The sequence below is a fragment of the Pimephales promelas genome, chromosome 14 (assembly GCF_988280905.1).
Source record: "Pimephales promelas chromosome 14, fPimPro1.hap1.1, whole genome shotgun sequence".
NCBI classification, from domain to species: domain Eukaryota; kingdom Metazoa; phylum Chordata; class Actinopteri; order Cypriniformes; family Leuciscidae; genus Pimephales; species Pimephales promelas.
In genome coordinates this window covers 7,736,797-7,756,409 of record NC_142782.1, presented here as the reverse complement: position 1 = coordinate 7,756,409, position 19,613 = coordinate 7,736,797, and the positions used below count along the sequence as shown (strand labels likewise).

General features: G+C 37.7%; 1 protein-coding gene across 1 annotated transcript; it reads right to left on the bottom strand.

The window, feature by feature from the left end:
• Positions 1-3,530: 3,530 nt before the first annotated feature.
• Positions 3,531-14,278, bottom strand: tprg1l (tumor protein p63 regulated 1-like). The gene is made up of 6 exons (XM_089119358.1): positions 13,947-14,278; positions 12,483-12,574; positions 11,952-12,002; positions 11,740-11,865; positions 9,007-9,160; positions 3,531-3,865 (listed from the first exon to the last, which is right to left on the bottom strand). The coding sequence occupies exons 1-6, from the start codon at positions 14,145-14,147 to the stop codon at positions 3,671-3,673; spliced, it is 819 nt and encodes a 272-aa protein (XP_088975484.1). The 5' UTR covers positions 14,148-14,278; the 3' UTR covers positions 3,531-3,670.
• Positions 14,279-19,613: the final 5,335 nt, after the last annotated feature.

Here is a 19,613-nt window from a genome sequence, read left to right as displayed (position 1 = left end):
CCCAACAAATGAAATGCGTTAAAATAACCATGATTTTACTTCAAGCATGTTTATTTTACATCAATTATATATATATATATATGTGTGTGTGTGTGTGTGTGTATCCAGAATGAATAAATGAAAAAAAATTAACAGAAACTCAGGGGAAGAGTTCAGAGCGAGGTTTTATTTAGGTGATAGAAACAGCATTTTAAAGTAGTAACATGGTTGAAATAATTTATCACTTTATCACACAAAAAAATGACATGCTTTAAACAGAGAAAAAAGTGCTTACATTTTGGTGAATTGAGACTATGATCTACAAATTTTACACCTATTAAGTTGCAGGCATAATCTTCATGCACAACTTTGCATTACATTAAAACAAAATATATACTGTATATGGTGCCCATTTAAAAACAAACAAGATATTTCATTTCAACAAGGATACCACTATTTCTTTATGCATAGCAAAAAAGCAAACAGACATTGGCCCAAAAAAAAGTGCATAAGCATGAAAAATACTCTTAACCCGTAATCGCTCAACCGCGGGAATCCTTCCACCATGTCATGCATCCTTATGCAAACTGTTTTTTTAAAGCCAATCTGTTGACCAACATCACCTGAGGATTTAACAGCTTATCTATTTGCCTTTAAAATTAAAAGCATAACTTTCATTTTAGCTTTAAATGTTGTTGCATCCAGTCACATCCATATTTTCTGTAACTTAAGAAGGGTACAAACAAATTGTCTACATTAAATTTATAGAAATAAGGCATGGATAATCAATAAAGCACACAAAAATGAGTGTAACATGTAACAGTAGTACATACAGCCACAATAAGACCGGAAATTCACTTTGAAATATGTAGCCACGGGACTTGAACATTTCGAGTGTGAAAATAAATGTCAGGCAGGTGCTTCCTGTGGACACATCCAAGCAGAATTAAATCAGAATTTTATGAAGAGACATTTCTGTTTGGAAAACCATGTTCTATCTTAATTTTAATTATTGTCCACATAGAATTATTTTCAATCATTTGTTACACATTACATTAGTGAGAATTGACCTTAACTGTGTCTGTATGCAAAACATTTCGTTTTTAAATATAATGAATTTCAAACCTGAACCAAACATTTTTATTCAAAGTTCAACAGTCTGTCATTAATCTTTAATCTGCCACAAAAAAACAAAAACAAAACAATATTAAAATCATGAACTCAAATTGTGAAAAAAACAAAAACAATGGCAGTTGTAACCGTGTAAATCAGACCTTTCGGGCTATAATCATTCATATTTTGAATGAAAATGAGCTAACAATGCATAAATTCACCCCTACGGTATCTTTGTTGACCTTCAAAAAAAGAAGAAAATAAGATGCCGCTGCCAATGAGCAGCCGGCAGGGGCTGCAGGACGACTCAACCTCCACGGACAGTTTTTAATGTTTTATTATCAGACAATAACTACTCAAAGTATAATTTTCGAGGACTGTCCCGAAGTCTCCAGGACGTCTGGTGATCCCCAAATCACCTTTATTCAAAGAGTTCCGCACCTTATCATAACACTGCAGTACAAAATAAAAAATGTGTTTTACATAATGCAAGCCTTAGTTTTAATTTGATAGTAGTGCTGTTCAGAAGGCGTGCAGTTTTTCTATGAAAAGCTTTCAAACCTGTTTGGTCACACTGGACCCCATTCATAAAATAAACAGAATGAATTTGAACTGTTTATGATCAACTGCGAACTTTTAATTAAATGTGTTAAGTTACATTAAAGTGAAAAGTAAAACTGATGACTCTCCAAACTCCAATAGTATTCAAATTTGAAATGAAAATTCACCCTATTCTCTAATGTTATAAACCTTATTGTAAACAATCCATTCATGCAATGTCAAAAAAAAAACACAACTGGACAAGTGAAAGTGAAAACGTATGCCGGATTATTAGATCATTTACACTGCGTCCGAAATCGAATACTTCTATTATATAATAGTATTGTCACGATACTGGAATTTCCAACTTTTATACAATACCTTGAAAAATATCAATGTTCGAGACCACTTGGAAATATACCCCCCATACCGACATTTTTTTCTAAATTTTTTGATAATTTTTTAAACATTATCAACAGGGAGGCTTTATTTGAATCGTTGAATTAGATTTATGGGGGAAAGACAAGTAAACGTCTCCGGTTACTTTCGTAACCTCGGTTCCCTGAAAGGCAGGGAACGAGACATTTACGTCGATGACGTAGTATGGGAACTCCTCCCCTTCTTCACTTCTGCTGAAATCTTATGGGCTAACGCCAGCTGGCGACAGCAGGCCAATTGACGCAAAATTGACTGCAACAATAAGTCAAATTATGTGCTATACAAGAACGATTTAACCGGAGTGAATGAGATGAGTCTGTGTGTCGCCAACTAAGAGAAGAGAGAGAGTGAGAACGTGCAGCTGGTATCGGTGTATCAATACATAATGAAATATCTAGATTTTTGACAATATTATATAGTGTGCGAAAAACAGTACCCCAACAGAGTAGTATGTCCAAATACATAGTATTCAAAAAACAGTAGGCGAAAAGAACACAGATGACCTACTACTTCCACTGAGATTCTGAAGAGCGCATTCGATGGACCCTTTACTGTCCCATGAGGCCAAGGGAGAGGATTTATGGCAGTGAAGCGACGCAAATGGGTTGCATGACAGTGAAAACTTACGATTTCATTCATATTATATTGAATGTATTTTGTTTATGCTTGCGAAGTAAGTTTCAAACCAGATGTAGTCTACTATACGGTATGCCATTTCGGACGCAGTGTCAGTCCGCCCCTTCAAACTCTAACTCATCTGCCTCTACTTTTAAGTGCCACACCCACATCTCAACATCCAATCAACAACCTATGCATAGAACCCGAGTCCCCTCCTTACATTTTTTCTTTTCGGTAATACATATCCATGTACGTCACAATATGAAAGAAAAGATCTGTTGCTATTCCCATTTCATCGCAACTGGAAATCCTATATTTAAAATTAAATGTTCAGAACTGCAACATCATGAACGCAACAAGTCTTAGCCCTAACCCTGAGGTCAAAGTTTTCATTTATATTTTTGGCGACAATGCTTTAATTAGCAAACTGTGCTTTAACTATTTGCTTGGTAAAACGCTTTTTTTTTAACTGCTCTATAGTTATTCACATGCATCGATGTCTTTGTTCGCATATTGTGTGTTAGCATACTTCTATGAGTATTGCGATTCATTCCAGTGCACACAGTCTAGGTGTTTTCCAATGCAAGAAAGTGTCTTATCTAAATGCCCCCTAAGAAAGTCAGCAGAGTGGGGTAAGGTGAACCCTCAACCTATCTAAATTGAGAAAGACTTCCTTTAGTCATTCAAACAACCTACAAACTAATCGGCTGCCACAATATTTGTTAAAAATATTAAATGGTCATCAAAGCATCCCATAAAACAGAAACTGCCTCTCCAAACCCTTCGACCACATTAGAAAGGCTGCTTTACTAAATTCATACTGTCGCAGTGACCATGTCTTGCTGCCTGGCACATTTCACACGCTATATATATCCAAACAATAAAACAAGCATGTACTCAACTCACATACTCAAGTGAAGCAGTATCACTCAAAAACAGCACTTGACTGGAAGATGACAGAGATGGAGAGAGATTTCAGTAGTTAAAAGCCTATTTTTCCCCTTGTCATGGCGTAGCCCAGTTTGGCTTCATTGTTGATGAAGGACATGATGCCCAGGTAAGTCTCAATAAGGAGTGGCCGCTCCAGTATCAGCACGCCATTGGCTCGTCCCGGGATGGGGAATTCTTTATGGGCCTTTTTCACAGCCTGGATGAGCTGGGTCTTGAAATTCTCAAGCTGAAATGTAAAAAAATAAATCTTGTATGAAGTATGAAGAGCATACTGAACGACTTAAGCATCTGAGATTAAGGGTACATTTACTCGACAATGATGTGCTAAAAACGGAAACATTTTTTTGTTTCTGTAATAAAGTGCAGCACTATTGTATGTGGTATGTTTGTTTTCATTCAGTATCCCTTACAAACTATCACTTTATTAATCGGACAGCGTGGTGGGCCAACCGAGTTATCTGTAAAATTCACTATCGGTCAACCTCTAATTTATTTAAAATACACTGAGGTGTGTGTCAGCTCGATATTGGAGAGAAAGTGAAAACGCAGCTGATATCAGTGTATCAATTAAAGGTCGACCGATTCATCGGTTTTGCTGATAAATCGGCATCAATAGTTGATTGGTGGAACTATTGTTATCAGCAAAAATCCAGAAGTGGTCAATAACCAGTACAAGAGTGTGAAGAAGAGACTGCCGGCAGTATTAACAAACTATCACTGGCTGAGTTGTTTACGTTAAAGGGATAGTTCACTTTTTGTAATTAATTTTTGATATGTTTTAGCTTACCTCAAGGGCATCCAAGATGTAGGTGTCTTTGTTTCCACAGTATTTTCAATTTTGACATTTTTCAGTCAAACCGTTGTTGTCTATCAGTCATACACTGGAGGCTAAGGGGGTCCACCAAAAAGCATGCACAGAGAAGTCAAAATTAAACATGATTTAATGACTCGTAAATGTAAGTACACATTGATGGCCTAAGACACGAAACGAGCGGGTTGTGTGAGAAAACGAACAGCGTTTATATCGTTTTCACCTCTTGTAATCATAGCCATGACAAAATGATCTGACGGCACGGGCGCTTCGGTCTGAAGTGATCGCTTGCGCACCTACGTCACTCTTTGTTTATACAGAGATTTCGGAAGTTTTACCTTTCACTAAACATATTAGATATACGGGAAACCGCAATGGAAAACGATTTTGGTATATCTAAATATCTTTAGTAAAAGGTAAAACTTCCGAAATCTCCGTGTAAATATTGAGTGACGTCACACGCAAGCGATCACTTCCGGCGTAACATTGAACTGATTCAGTTCGGTTCAGTTGGACATTGCACAACTGATTCAGACTTGGACGTCACTGTGATTACACAAGGTAAAAACGATATAAATACTGTTCGTTTTCTTACACAAACCGCTTGTTTCGTGTCTTAGGCCATCAATGTGTACTTACATTTACAAGTCATTAAATCTTGTTTAATTTTGACTTCTCTGTGCATGCTTTTTGGTGGACCCCCTTAGCCTCCAGTGTATGACAGATAGACAAGAACGGTTTGACTGAAAAATGTCAAAATTGAAAATACTGTGGAAACAAAGACACATACATCTTGGATGCCCTTGAGGTAAGCAAAAACAAATCAAAAATTAATTTCAAAGTGAACTATCCCTTTAACACGTGAGGCTGCGCGCAGCACGGAGAGAACAGCAGCACAGAGAGCGGTGACACTTCAGATGCACATTTAAAACACCGACAGCGAAACGGTGAGAATACATAACACTAAAGTACATATTGCCATTGTCATTATAAAGCAATACATTTGTTGACAAGATGCTGCATCAGCAGAGAAAGAACAGTAGTTTGCCGTCGAGGCTGTGAGGACTCTAACATTACCATTACTCTAACATTATAACAGTCAACCTGACCCAAATGTTTTATGGCGCAATTGTTGCCATCTATTTGCATTATTTTATTTCCGGCTGGTCACTTTTATGCATTCATTAGCCGACGAAGTTGCATATTTAAAACTAGTGATGTGATTTCTTTCTCAACATTGATAGGTTCATGCAGCCAACGGAAACGTAAAAGTCCGACTCAGCCAGAATGACTCCCGAGGCCACGAGTCCAGTAATTCGGCTAACGCCCGTTTCCCGCATACTCCGTGTGCAGTGCGTATGCGGTGTGTGTTGCGGAGCATAAACGTATACGGTACAGAAGTGCTTTGACATATGGTGCGTTTGTAGGGCGTAACTGATCCGCGGCTGTAGCCTACCACAAACACATACTCACTATATTTATTTCAAATTCAGAAGTTATGCAGCAACTTTTATTTTAAAAAAAAACATTGCGATTCTCTTTGTACACTTTTACAAACTTGAATAGATGTCTGCACGTTTAAAGACAATATAAACAACGTAGGCCTATAATTATATGCATTACTTCTATATATTAAGTTTCTAAAGGAAATGGTCAAATATTTAAGCATGTACTTATATTAAAATCGCAAACATTTTAAATTAAAACTTAGAATTGACAAAAACAGCCGACTATCATGCCTTTTCTTTTGCATTTAAATAAATTCAATTCAATTCAAAAAACTTTATTATCTATCAACCAGTGATAGAAAATTGTCTTTGGTTAAAAAGGCTAACATATACACATACAAAACACATACATCACAATTTAAAAAATTGTTACAAGGACAAAAAGTAGGCCTGCCTTACACTATACACATAACAATAGAGGCTCACGCCCAATATACTAGTGACACTTTTTAGTCTTATTTAAAATAGAAATAGCAGTGGGAATAAAAGAGTTCCTGTACGCCTTTTTTTTTGGCCAAAGGAGCTCTAAAGCGGCAACCCGATGGCATCAACTGAAACGAGCTGAACAAAGGATGAGAGGGGTCAGTAACGATGGAGTCTGCTTTCCTCTTCACTGCACAATTATATAAGTCTACTAGTCAAATCCCCAATAATTTTAGAAGCCTGTTTGATTACCCTAGATAATTTTTCCTTATTTTTAGCAGAAACAAATTTAAACCAAGATGCAATGTTGAAGGTCAACACTGATTCGACAAGAGCGCGATACACTGTTATCATGATCTTTTTCCTCACATTAAAACTCTTCAACCTTCTCTAAGCGCTGTTGAGATTTCTCATAGACTATGTTGTTCACATGTTGAGAAAAGGATAGATGCCTATCAATCTCATATAATTATATAAAGTAATGCATATATAATTATGCATTACTTTTATATATTAAGTTTCTCAAGGAAATAATATTTAAGCATGTACTTATATTAAAATCGGAAACATTTTAAATTCAAACTTAAAATTGACAAAAACAGCCGATTCTCATGCCTTTTCTTTTGCATTTAAATAAATGTGTCACAAAGAGCTTGTTTTTCCACCTCCAAAAATGAGACGAGTGTCATTATGTCCTTGTTGAGGTAAATTGTAGTTTTCCTTGATTAAAACCCTGGTCTTAAAGTAAAAAGACGAAAAGTAGCATTTAATTAGATACATTTATGGTGAGATTACTACATTGAATTAAATGCATTTATGGTGAAACTACTATATTTTCAGGTCGATCTTTGTTCATATATATACGCAGGTATACGCACTGCAACTGGAACGGATCGACAGACTGCACCCGCGTGCAGTGTGAAAGCGGCAGTGCCACAACTCCGGTTATCTCTGTACATTTTAGGCAACAATAAAACGAAATATGTTATAAAACACTACTCTGCTTCTTTTCGAATTCCTTTAAATACATTTTAAACATTATAAGCACACAAATGTTGTTCAGGCAACGCATATAGCCTATTGATTATATTCACTGCATGTATGTACGGTATATATTTATAACAAAATTAAATATAAAAAACAACCCTGCCTCTTTCGTTTAAATGTAAAAAATATTAAACATATTCCAGGTAATATGTAATGTTTTGCATATTGCATTGGTACAAATGTTGCAATAAACAACATTACAGATGATCTTGTAATAAATTTTTAAAAAATCTCTTTTTGTTAAATTTCAGTTTTATCAATAATAGCCATTATAAAAGAATAAGTAAAAGGTACACAAAGCTATACTGTACAGTAGAGCTTCAATAACATAAAGCAAACAATTCAGTCAAATATACAAATTCAGCGATCAAATGAAACTTCACTTAGCCTTCTGCCAAAACTATTGGGCAGGGAACGAATTATAGATTCACGAGACCAAAGATCGGCTGTTAGGTCTATACAAGACGAATCATATATGTTTAACCACTAAAGAGACATCAGAGTCAGCGGCAAACATCAGAATGACTAGCCAAGGAAAGGCTGTTCCAGGCGGGGTGCAAGAGCGCCGAGCACCCGGTGATTGCTTGGAAAGGATCTCAGCCAAATTATCCTAAATCTATAAATAAACCACAGATTTGAGCTTTAAAAAACTACATTCTCGCCTGAAAAACTCTTAAAACTACATTTCATGACACAATAACAGTAGTATTATATTTCAACTGTTTATAAAAATGGCGCTTCTAATGCCCTTGTAGCACGCGCAAGTGACAATACTCTGTCAACCAATCAATGTTCTGCAGTGAGTCTAGCTCCACATTTTTGTACCAAAAATCAGAACTGTTCGGCTTTTTGATACCATTCACAACTTTTGACAGTGGAAACGCAAATAATTGCGTACCCTACCGAATTGTACCGTACCGCTCAGTGGAAACGAGCCATAAGGTTAATACAAGTTGTAGAACAATTATTCATTGTTAGTTTGTTCATTTCAACATTTACTAATCCATTTGAAATGAAGTTAATTCTTATTTTATCTGTTATTACCTTAATGTACTATGAACTAACATGAATGATAAAGGTACAATTGTATTGCTCATATTAATACATGCAGTAAAAACGTATATTGCATAATGCATATAGTTCATGAAAGCTAGCTAATACATCCTTGTTTACAAATGGGACTTGCAATGTGTTACCTATGAAATGTACAGTACACGTTTCTAGGTTATAGCTAACGAAACCTGTAATATTTAAATTATTTTCTGTGTAAAGTTTTAATATATTCATATTTATACATGCATTTAATTTAGCCCATTTCAGTTCAGCACTGTTTTATTGTAGGTATTATGTTTGTTTTTAATCCAGTATCCATTTAAAAAAATTACGGTTGAATTATCGGTTATCAGCATGTACTGTCAAACCTAAATATCAGTATTGGTAAAATCCACAATTGGTCGACCTCTAGTATCAATAATGCGGAACAGGAGTATTAAAACCAATTCAAACATTTCAGTATTGGTATAGGGGAAAAAAAATAAATAAATAATTTTGACAGCACTAGTACTAAAACGCATTTACCTGGCAAAGGGAAGCCACCTTTTCATCTGCATGTGCCATGGGGTGTTTAGTGAAGGTGGCAAAGGGTATGTCAGTGGACCAGGGGTTCCAGCGATTTATGAACGAAGGTCTTGGTCGCTTATCCCACTGGACACGGATTCCCGTTCCCTCTCTCCTTCACACACGCACACACACACAGACACACACATCTGATCGTACTACTATTCTGCCGTATAATACTACCTAAATCTCATTTTGTTTTTGTTTTTTAATGTTTGTTACACACTGCCTGGCCAAAAAAAAATGTCACTGTTTAGATTTAAATAGGCAAATGCTTATGTCAAAAAGTAAATGATTGGATCATTTTTGTAGCGGTTATTGTGTTTCCAGCATGTTATATGTTTGGCAACAGTTCTTCCAACCCTAATTGCTTTTCACTTCTTAAAGGTCCCCTGACATGTTTTTTTTTAATTATTATTTTATAATGTTTTCTGGGTTGCCCTTATAAATGTTATTATCTTTTTTAGATCAAAAATAGTCATAATTTAGAATTAAAAGGCATTTTTCCTAGCTTGATTTTAGCCTCTGCTTAGAACGCTCTGTTTGAAGGGGCGTGTCTGCTATGGGATTCAATGTAACCGCCCATTGCTGTGATTGGCTGACATGCTTGCATATGAAATAGCTACATATTACATGTGAAACTCTATTGAATACTTTTACTACAATTATTATATGTTTTTACTATTACAGATATCGAGATTAATGAATCGTGAGAAGTTTTTGAAGTATTTAGATTCTCATCACATAAAATGTTGCTGTGATTGAGCATTGAGCAGCAGATGACAGTCTGTCGATCGCGAGAATGAAGATCTTATTGTATAACGCAGTTTCTGCTCTCTCTGCTTTCACCAATGCAGACACGATGATGTACAGTACATACAGTAAGAGCTTCGTTGTGCAGTGTAACGCAGTTACAACTCATTACACTCGCCACTCTCGTCAAGGTAAAAAGCTGCACTTGAACTCACAAGAGAAAGCAGCCGACTGTCAGCTATAATGTGCGTTCTGCGCCTGCGTTTAATAAGCCAACTGTCTATTTCTGCAGATATATTAGTCTATATTCGTCATTCAAAAAGGGGGACCAAATACAGTCAAGGGGAACTCATATTAATGTTAAAAAACCTCAGAAAATGAAAATTTCATGTCAGGGGACCTTTAAGCAACCATGAAGGAAGACACATCATGGCCATATTCCACTAAAAATTGACGCCGCACTTGCTGGAAATAAATGTTGTGATGTTTTTCCATCAAGAGGTGCACACATTTTTGGTCAAGATATTGAATTGACAATGCAAAAGTCCAGCACTCTGTAAAGTCTCTCAAAGAATTTCAATGAAAACTGGTCTGTCAGTGGCAATCATATAACATGCTAGAAACATAATAATCATTGCAATGTTTCATAAGCCATGTTTCCATCCACTTGTCAATCGAATTATCTGAAGTTCGGTTAAAAAACTCATGCGGATAAAGCTGGTGAAAGTGTGTTTCCGTCCAACGGCTTTAAAGCGAATAAAAACCTGTACGTAATGACGTCACATGCTGTTTTGCGATCAAATTTGTATATCGAATTGATTTCAGACATTTTAAGGTGTTTCCATTTATTTTCGCACTGAATCGAACAACATTCAAGCAAACTTTTGCGAACAAAGTTTTGTTAGACAAAACGGATCGCGCATCTACCAACAAATGATCAATATTTCACAAGTTGAAGCCTAATAATGCTTATGTGCCAGATGATAGCGACAAATGAATGGGATAATGTGTGCGAGGCGGTTGTTGAAGGGGTTGTATTCGCTAACCGCCTCGCTATATATTATCCTGCTTATTACATATAAATCAACCAAATAAATAAATAACTTAAAAACGAGTTTATTGATTTAAAAACGAGTATTGCTTCTGCTAAAGAAAATAGTCTGTTCCGTCTCTGAACTGCATCCATGGCAACGGTGTGCTATACTAGCAGCGCCGCAGTCTGTTAACAAGAAATAACAGACCACATTCTACATTAGAACTCAACCAAGCCACGTAAAAACAAGCAAAACTAACCTAAGAAAACAACGACGCTATAAACATTGCTATGATGATGCGATGCCGGTGCACGTATGGCCGACGACAGCGGAGGTGACTGTGGTGTGGGAACGACAGCGCTCCATCAGTTCTGAGAGATCGTGGTTCACGGAAACCCTTTGGAAGCATCTTTTTGCTTTGTCCACTTACATCTGTCTTTGTTGACATCCGCCATGTGTGCGCAAACAGACTGGCCGGAAATGAACTCGTCTTCTGGCGTGTTGCAACCATAAAAGGGCCTAAAACTTAATCGCAATTCATTATTTATTCGGCAAATAACGTTTCCATCAGCTTTTATCGCATTAGCAGTATATCGATCTAGATAAAATCCGATGAGACCGAACGTATTGCATTTGAGTCGATTTTCATGAAATTTCATCGAATTTTACTGTTTCCATAAGGCATTTTTCATTCGATATCACTTAATTCGGATAAAAACGTGTCGATGGAAACATGGCTATAGACTCTTAACCATTTGCCTATTTAAATCTAACTTTTTTTGTCTGGGCAGTATAGTATGTAACAATGTATGGGTAATTAAAAAATGTGGAGAAAACCCTCAGATATTTGTCTAGATGTTGAGCAGCTATAGTGGGCCAAAAATGCTTGAGAATGAAAGTGTCTTACTTGTTGAGGGATTTTGGAGGAAACTCAAACTCGCCGACAGAGATTGTGTCCACAGCGTTCAAGGAAATTCTGATGACCTGGTGACACTGGAGGTTTATGAAGTCATATTTGCACACCAACAAAGACCTAAGACAACAGAAGCAGCTCATTCAGGAATGGTTTCCAGCTACAAATCTATTAAACATAATTTTCAATGATGATGACATACTTACCTCTCTGTTATAAGAACCAATCTTTCCTTTTCATTATTCCAGTAATCAATTCTGTGGTAAAATATCAAAAAGGACATGGATCTGGTTGAATGGATATCTGTGAGTTTTCATCAAGAGGTAATTCTCATTCTGAAAGCCCAACACAACTGTCAAGCTCAAATTCTGCGGGATACCATATTGTAGTGGTACTATGAAACAATGATGTTATTAGATGGTAATATCACAGTATTTTGATGTATATTATAGTACTGGCAGATTATTACATTCATATTCTATTGTACTTACATAATACAGGGTTAATTACATTTACATTTTACACTGCATTTAACCCCGGGTTATTGTCGCTCTAAACCCTGCATATAACCCTGGGTAAAGAAACGTTGCACACTTGTAATTTAGAAGCGGGGTTTGCACCGCTTCTTACCCAAGGTTATGAAATATGTTTCCTGAGCAGGGTTAGCGCCGCTTTTGCTGTGTTGATATTATGCTTCAGTCAGTAGATGCCCTAAGAAAGAGCAGCAATAGACTCACTCTGCGAGCAGCCACACACTAAGAACCTCTCCGTCTTCTGAAGGCAAGGCAACTGTGCGGATATCATTGACTGCCTGCTCTATGGTTCCTGGCTGTGGCGAGAACAAACAGAGCAACTACTTTAGATGCTTGAAACAACATCAAATTAGCATGGATGTCAAAAAATATCAACACTCTTATAAGAAAGATACAACTCATACATTGTCTACCATGTAGTTAAAAGGGTTTTCCAACCTCTCTGATATATATTTATATTTAAATATATTTATAATATTTAAAACCCCAATATTAAAATATTTTAGAGCTTCCCAGATAGCAAACTGACATTGAATCAACGTGGAAATATGACATCGAAACAACGTTGATCTGACATTGTTTTGCTAATCGAATTAACGTTGAACCAACGTCAGATGCGTCATTCTTTCAAAACTAACGGAAAATCAACTTGAAATCAACGCGTTGTTTCAACGTTATGAAAGCAAACCAATTTTCGATTTCATTTAGCTTTGAAGAATGCCGCGTCTGACGTTGGTTCAACGTTAATTCGATGAGCAAATCAACGTTGTTTCAATGTCATGAGAGACGTCGTTTCCACGTTGATTCAATGTCAGTTTGCTGTCTAGGAAAATTTATTTAATAGGCCTAACTATTCCAGGTTTCATAATCTCACCTTCTAAATTCATGTTTTCTAAGACAATAGAATCCCAGTTCCTAGTGAATCCTAGAGTAACGTTTAGGGTCCTGTCCAAGGATGATGAAGCGAAACAAAGGTAGTTCAAAATAACACTATAACAGTTCATTAAAGCCAAAAACGGATAATAATCCAATGAGCAACGCAAAAGTGTGCATGACACATATGTGCGAAACAGAACTTAAATACACAATGATAGTAAAGTCAATTTTCATCAAGGGGTAATCCTCATTCTAAAAGTCTACCAAAAATCAAATAGTAGCCTATAGCTATAGCCTATGAAACTCTTTGCCTTTTTTTGGTTAAAAAAAAAAACTTTGAGAAAGCTAGTTACTTTTGTTGTTAGGTGGTTAAATTTAGTTTCATATTAAAGTTATAATGTCCCTGTATGTACAGCTTTTTTACTGCACTTCATTCCAGCTAAAAGAGACTGGGTCATTAATCGATGGTGGTGTCACAAAACATGCAGTTCTCCCTACGTACATCGCATTTTCGCGCAAAGGTGTATTATGGGCATTATGGCCATATAGGACCCGTTCTTGTGTTCTTAGAAGATCAAATTAAAAACAATGTAACGTCTAAACTATGAATTTTGTGACTGCACTCCGGATAAACGCAATCAGCGTGCCTATGACGTACATCCATGCTGTCTAGTTAGACAGCTTCCTAGGTTTTGACATACAACCCTGTCTGGTCAACACATTAACAAACAAATAATTTACACAGATTACAACCTAAGACGTTTTATAGCAAATACTGGTTTACTTACTCACCCTAAAGACGAAGTAGTCTTTGACTTTAGCTCGCATGGTTGGGTTGTGAACATGGAAAGGCGTGAGGGTCTGAAGCGGGGTACAGCAGGCCACTGAAGCTCCAGCTCGGGCCACCACCTCCAGCCCATCATCACAGTCCCCCGGGTGTAAGACAGCCGCACCCGGGCTCTCTGGATCTACACTGTCGTTCAGCTGAAGCATTTCACTAAAGCGTCGAGCAGAGCATAAGCTGAAAGTATCTGAGAGAAGTGAGGAGATTCCGCTTAGTTCCAGCAGCGCTGTGTTGCGCAGGGGAACGCCCACCTACTCCACACGGATTTAAAGGGACCCGTTCCGTTTATGAGTTAGCCGGGGATATTCTACGCTTAACGTGGCTTACTGCACGAAGACAGTGATATTAAAAGACCAAACTCAGTACACATCATATTAATAAACTAAACTACGTATAAAAAGATGACTACAAAATATGAACGCAACGGGTTTAATTCTTTTTTTTAATTACACGCTAAGCATTTTCTTCCCGTAGAAAACCGTTATAAGAAAACGCTTGGCTTACTGTACTAATTAGTGATATTAAAAGACCAAACTCAGTACACATCATATTAATAAACCATACTATGTATAAAAATTAAGATGAGTCCAAAATATGAAAGCAACGCGTTTAATTGAGCATTTTCTTCCAAAATCTTTATAAGAAAACCCTTAAACGTGGCTTACTGTACTAATGATACTGAAAGACCATCATATTAATAAACCATACTATGTATAAAGAGTCCAAAATATGAACACAACGCATTTTATTACACGTTAAGCATTTTCTTCCCATAGAAAACCGTTATAAGAAAACGCTTAACGTGGCTGACAGTGATATTAAAATACCAAACTCAGTACACATCATATTAATAAACCTATAGCCTACCTATGATTAGAAAATAAGATGAGTCCAAAATATTAACGCAATGTGTTTAATTACACGTTAAGCATTTTCTTGTCCTGCACCAAGCTTCGTCAAAATGCAAGAACTCTGTTATTAGTATGGAGGTTAAGCCCAAAAAATATAGGCCTTTGACTTCAAGTCATGATGCAAAGGTCGCCTTTGGTATGGAAGTATAGGGTCATACAAATAATTTTATCCTAAGACACAAGTGAGATCACACTTTGTAACAGAAATAAACATGTTTTTTCAAATACTCTAGACCCTTTGCTTCTGTCATCACTATAATGACGAATTGTGCATCACATGTACATTTGTGGGGTCAAGGAATCCAATAAAATTGATTTCAAGTTTTAAAAAATAATAATTTTCCCCATATCAATTTCCCCATGACAACTGGGGGTAAATATGCATATTTCACAAATTACAAATTGTGTCATCAGAGTGACTTTACTTATCTTTGCATTCAAAGCTTTAATTTTGTATTTAAGCAGTGCAGCTACAATACATTTGACATACAAGAGCTGACAGGGAGATGACTTGCGCTCTAAAAGGAGTGGCAAGTACTTTGGGGACATAACCATGTCTTGGTTTGAGGATGACCTTGGAGTCATTAGGCTCAAATTGAAGGCACGACGGGCTAACAGAAAGTGTAAGTCACCCTGAGAAAGCGGACTACAAGGTCATTCCTAACCAGTGACTGGCCATGCGAATGTTTGACAAACACAGCAATAGCTGCCACATACTGTATACCTTGAGCGTGGAATTCGTGGATGGGGATACCCTTATCCAAGTGCTCCTGTAGGAAGGAGAGAACCTCCGACACCCCACATTCTTGTGGATCCAGGTTGCGAGCTGAGCACCAACCTGAGAACACTGACCACTTGGAAGCATAAAGCCATCTAGTAGAGGGTGCTCTAGCTTGTGTAATCGTGTTTAACACTCCGTCGGGGAGACTGACAGGTAACCGTTGATGGCCCACATGTGCAGAGCCCAATGCTCGGGTCGTGGGTGCCAATTCATACCCCCGGCCTGTGAGAGGAGATCTCTCCTAAACGGGACAGGCCACGGAGCCAAGCTCTGAAGCTGCATCAGCTCCAGAAACCAAACTTGGTTCGGCCAGAAGCTACTTTACTATATACTACGGAGCTACTATAAGCACAGACGAATCGTTCTCCCTGATTCGACTTAAGCTCTGCCAAAGGTGTCCCACTGTAGCTGAACTGTCTGAGGGTGGAGGGATCATTCCCCTGGGGGAACGTTGTCCCTGGAAAGCCTGTCTAGACCCACATTCAGATGGCTTGGCACACGCTGATTGCTCTAAGATTGCCATTCAAGCAGGCGTTCTGCCAGGACATGAAGGTTCCGTGATCTCAGACCGCTCTGGCGATTTATGTAGGAAACCACCAACAACGGTACAGACCGTTTAATAAGAAGATACTTTATGAAGACAGTTCACTTCGCGTATACAGGCAGGAGCCATCTTAAAAAATAGTCTCGATAAGTCGATCCCCGAACGCCGTTCATACAGTTCAGAAGTTCGTTGAACTTCATAGAGTTCAGATCACTCAGCACGACGTTCGTGGTTTGACTTATCGAGCCTATTTTTTAAGATGGCTCCTGTCTGTATACGCGAAGTGGACTGTCTTCATAAAGTATCTTCTTATTAAACGGTCTGTACACTTACAAAGTTCTCAATGCTTCGTTTTGCATGAATGGAGCCTCATTATGTTACTGTGTTAGTGTGGGGCTATTTTGAGCCTTGTTAGTGGTATAAACTAGTGATTTCTTTTTACTTATTCAATGCCCCCATTACTAGCATTATACGCTAAACAGTTTTTAGAGATAAAACTCTTTGCATTCGATTATCATGAAAACAAATCCCAGAGAACGGTTGACTATGTACCGATGTTTTATTAGACCAAAGGTTCATTGTTCGCCGGAGTTCTCCTTTAAGTCGGAAGCAGTTCGTCCAGATAGGTGAACGATATTATGCTCTGATGGTACAGCAGGCAACCAACGTGTCATGTGGATGAAGGACAAACCCAATAGCAGACAGCAAGTAACTCAAAACAGGGATTTATTAATGACAAAAACAGAAAACAAAACCCACGAGGGGGCAAAACAGGACTGGAGCCAACTTCACCCTCAAACCCTACATATTTTTATATAGCATGTTAAAGTTGTCACTATTTGAGGGTTTGGCCCTCAAAAGGGTTTTCTGTTTGAATGCTTGCTTTCAGATTGCTGCAGAATTCCACAGAATTATTAATATCAGCTTGAAAACAAGTTCTATGCAGAAGTGGACAACCAGACTCCTCAACTAATTGCTGTTAAGCTGCTGAAGTACTGAGAAGCATCTTTAGTGCTGTTGATCTTGTGGTAAATGTTACATTTATAGTACAAGTTAATTGGTTAATGTGTACAAGTATTTTATCTGTTAATAGTTTAAACCTATAGCTTTGAACCTTTTTTTTGCTTCAAATTTCTTCCCCTCTTTCATCTGTACTTTTATCTTTTATTTCTCTTTCACCACTAAGACATTCTGGTCTTTTTCCAGGATCTCTATACGATATTGACAATAGACGTACAGCTGCACTTCAAATGGTGCGCTTAACATCCGAACGTTTTGATCATTAATAAGGCTGCATTTTAATTCACCTTAATCGGGTACATCAGTGTTGTAGTCGAGACCACCTCACTCGAGTCCGAGTCGACACCGAGACCAGAGAGAGTCGAGTCCGAGTCAAGACCGAGTCCATAGAGAGTCGAGTCCGAGACCAGAGACGGTCGAGTCCGAGTCGAGACCGAGACCAGTGAGGGTTGATTACCTAATTTACTTTTATTTACTTAGAGAAATAGAGTTTTAAATTACTTAGAGTTTTAAAAATATGATCAGTTTAGGGTAAAAAGGCCACATAGTAGGTGGTGTTAAAAGTAATTTTATTACAATTTGTCATGCGCAGTTGTGCACTAGAAAATCACCAATCGTGTCAATTCATTTAAAGAAATATTTTATTAACATACATTAATAATCATGAAAAATATTTTTAATTGAACTCGAGTGGACTCGGGAATAATTCCGAGTCCTAAAAAAAAAATGTTCGAGTACGAGTCAATTCCGAGTCCAAATGGACACGAGTCCGACAAGACCAAGACCATTAAAATATGGTCTCGAGACCGAGTTCGAGACGAGTCCGAGTCTCGAGTACTACAACACTGGGGTACATATTTAAACATTTTGAGCAGATCTGGTGATCGATGGCGGTCCTTCTCCAGTTTGAATATGATTTTTCCGAAGTGAACTAATTCGTTTTTTGTTGTCAAGCTTAATGTCGAACCATTTTCTTCTCACTTCTGGAACTGTTCGATTAACAGATGAAACTCCATTAACTTCATCTGTAATATGCTGCCAAGCTTCCTTTTTTAGGACCTGATAGGCCACTATGTACTCTTATGAAATGTAGCGTTTTGAATGAACTTCTGATCATAAAACTTCAATTTCTGCATCCGAGAAATCTTTCTTTTTCATTCGCATTCATCCACAGATGTCAGTATATATGGGCCATATAATGGGCCTGATTTAAGGTAATTTAGAATGAACGTGCAAGCGCATGCCATACGAGTGGTTTGAAGTACGAAGTATTTGTGAATCAGGAGAAGAGTTTTCAGGTCTCTTTACGCGCAAATCACTCTCATATTTACTCGAATGTGTCATGAATGAGACCCATTGAGTTTCTATTGCATGTGAAAAGATGAATGCTAAAGTTTGAGATAACTCACAATTGTACTCTAATACAATCACTCTTCCTCTACATGGACTGCTTGTTCCCGGAGGCGGGGTTTATGTACATTTTAGGGTTGGTGATGTTAGTAACCCTACCCTAGAGGAATGTTGTGTAGTCCCTACCAGCCATTTGTTGTAGTCCTTTTATTTGAAAGCAAATATCTTCCTTTGCTTTGGACTTTGCTTTTGAGCTTTTGTAACTTTGATAATGTTGTTTATGCTAAAACAGCAACATTACACAGTAACTAAAGTTAGAAAAGTGAAATCATACTTTACCACCCCTTTAATTTTTATAATTCCTCATAGGCTAAGTCACCCAATTGCTCTTTCAATGTGCATACTCATAATCCATTATACACTGATTTATAAGTATTAATTATCTGCATCCCGCTTTGCATTGTCCTTTGGTGATGTTAAGCTTGGATGCAGCTGCTCAGCCATGGAAACCCATTCCATGATGCTCTCTACGCACTGTTCTTGAGCTGATTGTGCGAGTGGAATATTGAATAAATTGGAAATTTCACTAATGGACTTATTACACAGGTGGCAACCTATCCCGGTAACATGCTTGAATTCACTGAGCTTCTACCCATTCTTTCAAAAAAATTTTGTTGAAACATCTACATGCCTAGGTCAATGATTCTATAACTGTTGCCAGGGACGTGATTGGGACACCTAAATACAAAATAGTCAAAACGTAAATAAAATGGCAGCCCTTAATGTACGACTGCTGCATAAAATAGAACTACTGTAAACTTAAAACCCAGGCCTAGTCATCTCCCATCTTTCATTGTTGTCCCTTCCTTCCTATCCTCCTGAAACTCCTCCGTGCGACTCGAGACCGGTGAAGCTCATTAGCAATCATGTCTGGCTGTGGTGATGGACACCCCTCGGTCAACGGCCCCCTGACTCCTCTGACCTCGGGCACCCGGCAGCGAATCTCCTG

Excerpts from the sequence above, each read along its gene's own strand:
- tprg1l (XM_089119358.1), bottom strand. The coding sequence starts at position 14,147 with ATGCTTCAGCTGAACGACAGTGTAGATCCAGAGAGCCCGGGTGCGGCT. Across the intron at positions 12,575-13,946 it reads AAGACTACTTCGTCTTTAGG|CCAGGAACCATAGAGCAGGC; the intron begins GTGAGTAAGTAA and ends TTCTCGCCACAG. Across the intron at positions 9,161-11,739 it reads CCTCCAAAATCCCTCAACAA|GAGAGAGGGAACGGGAATCC; the intron begins GTAAGACACTTT and ends GCGTGTGTGAAG.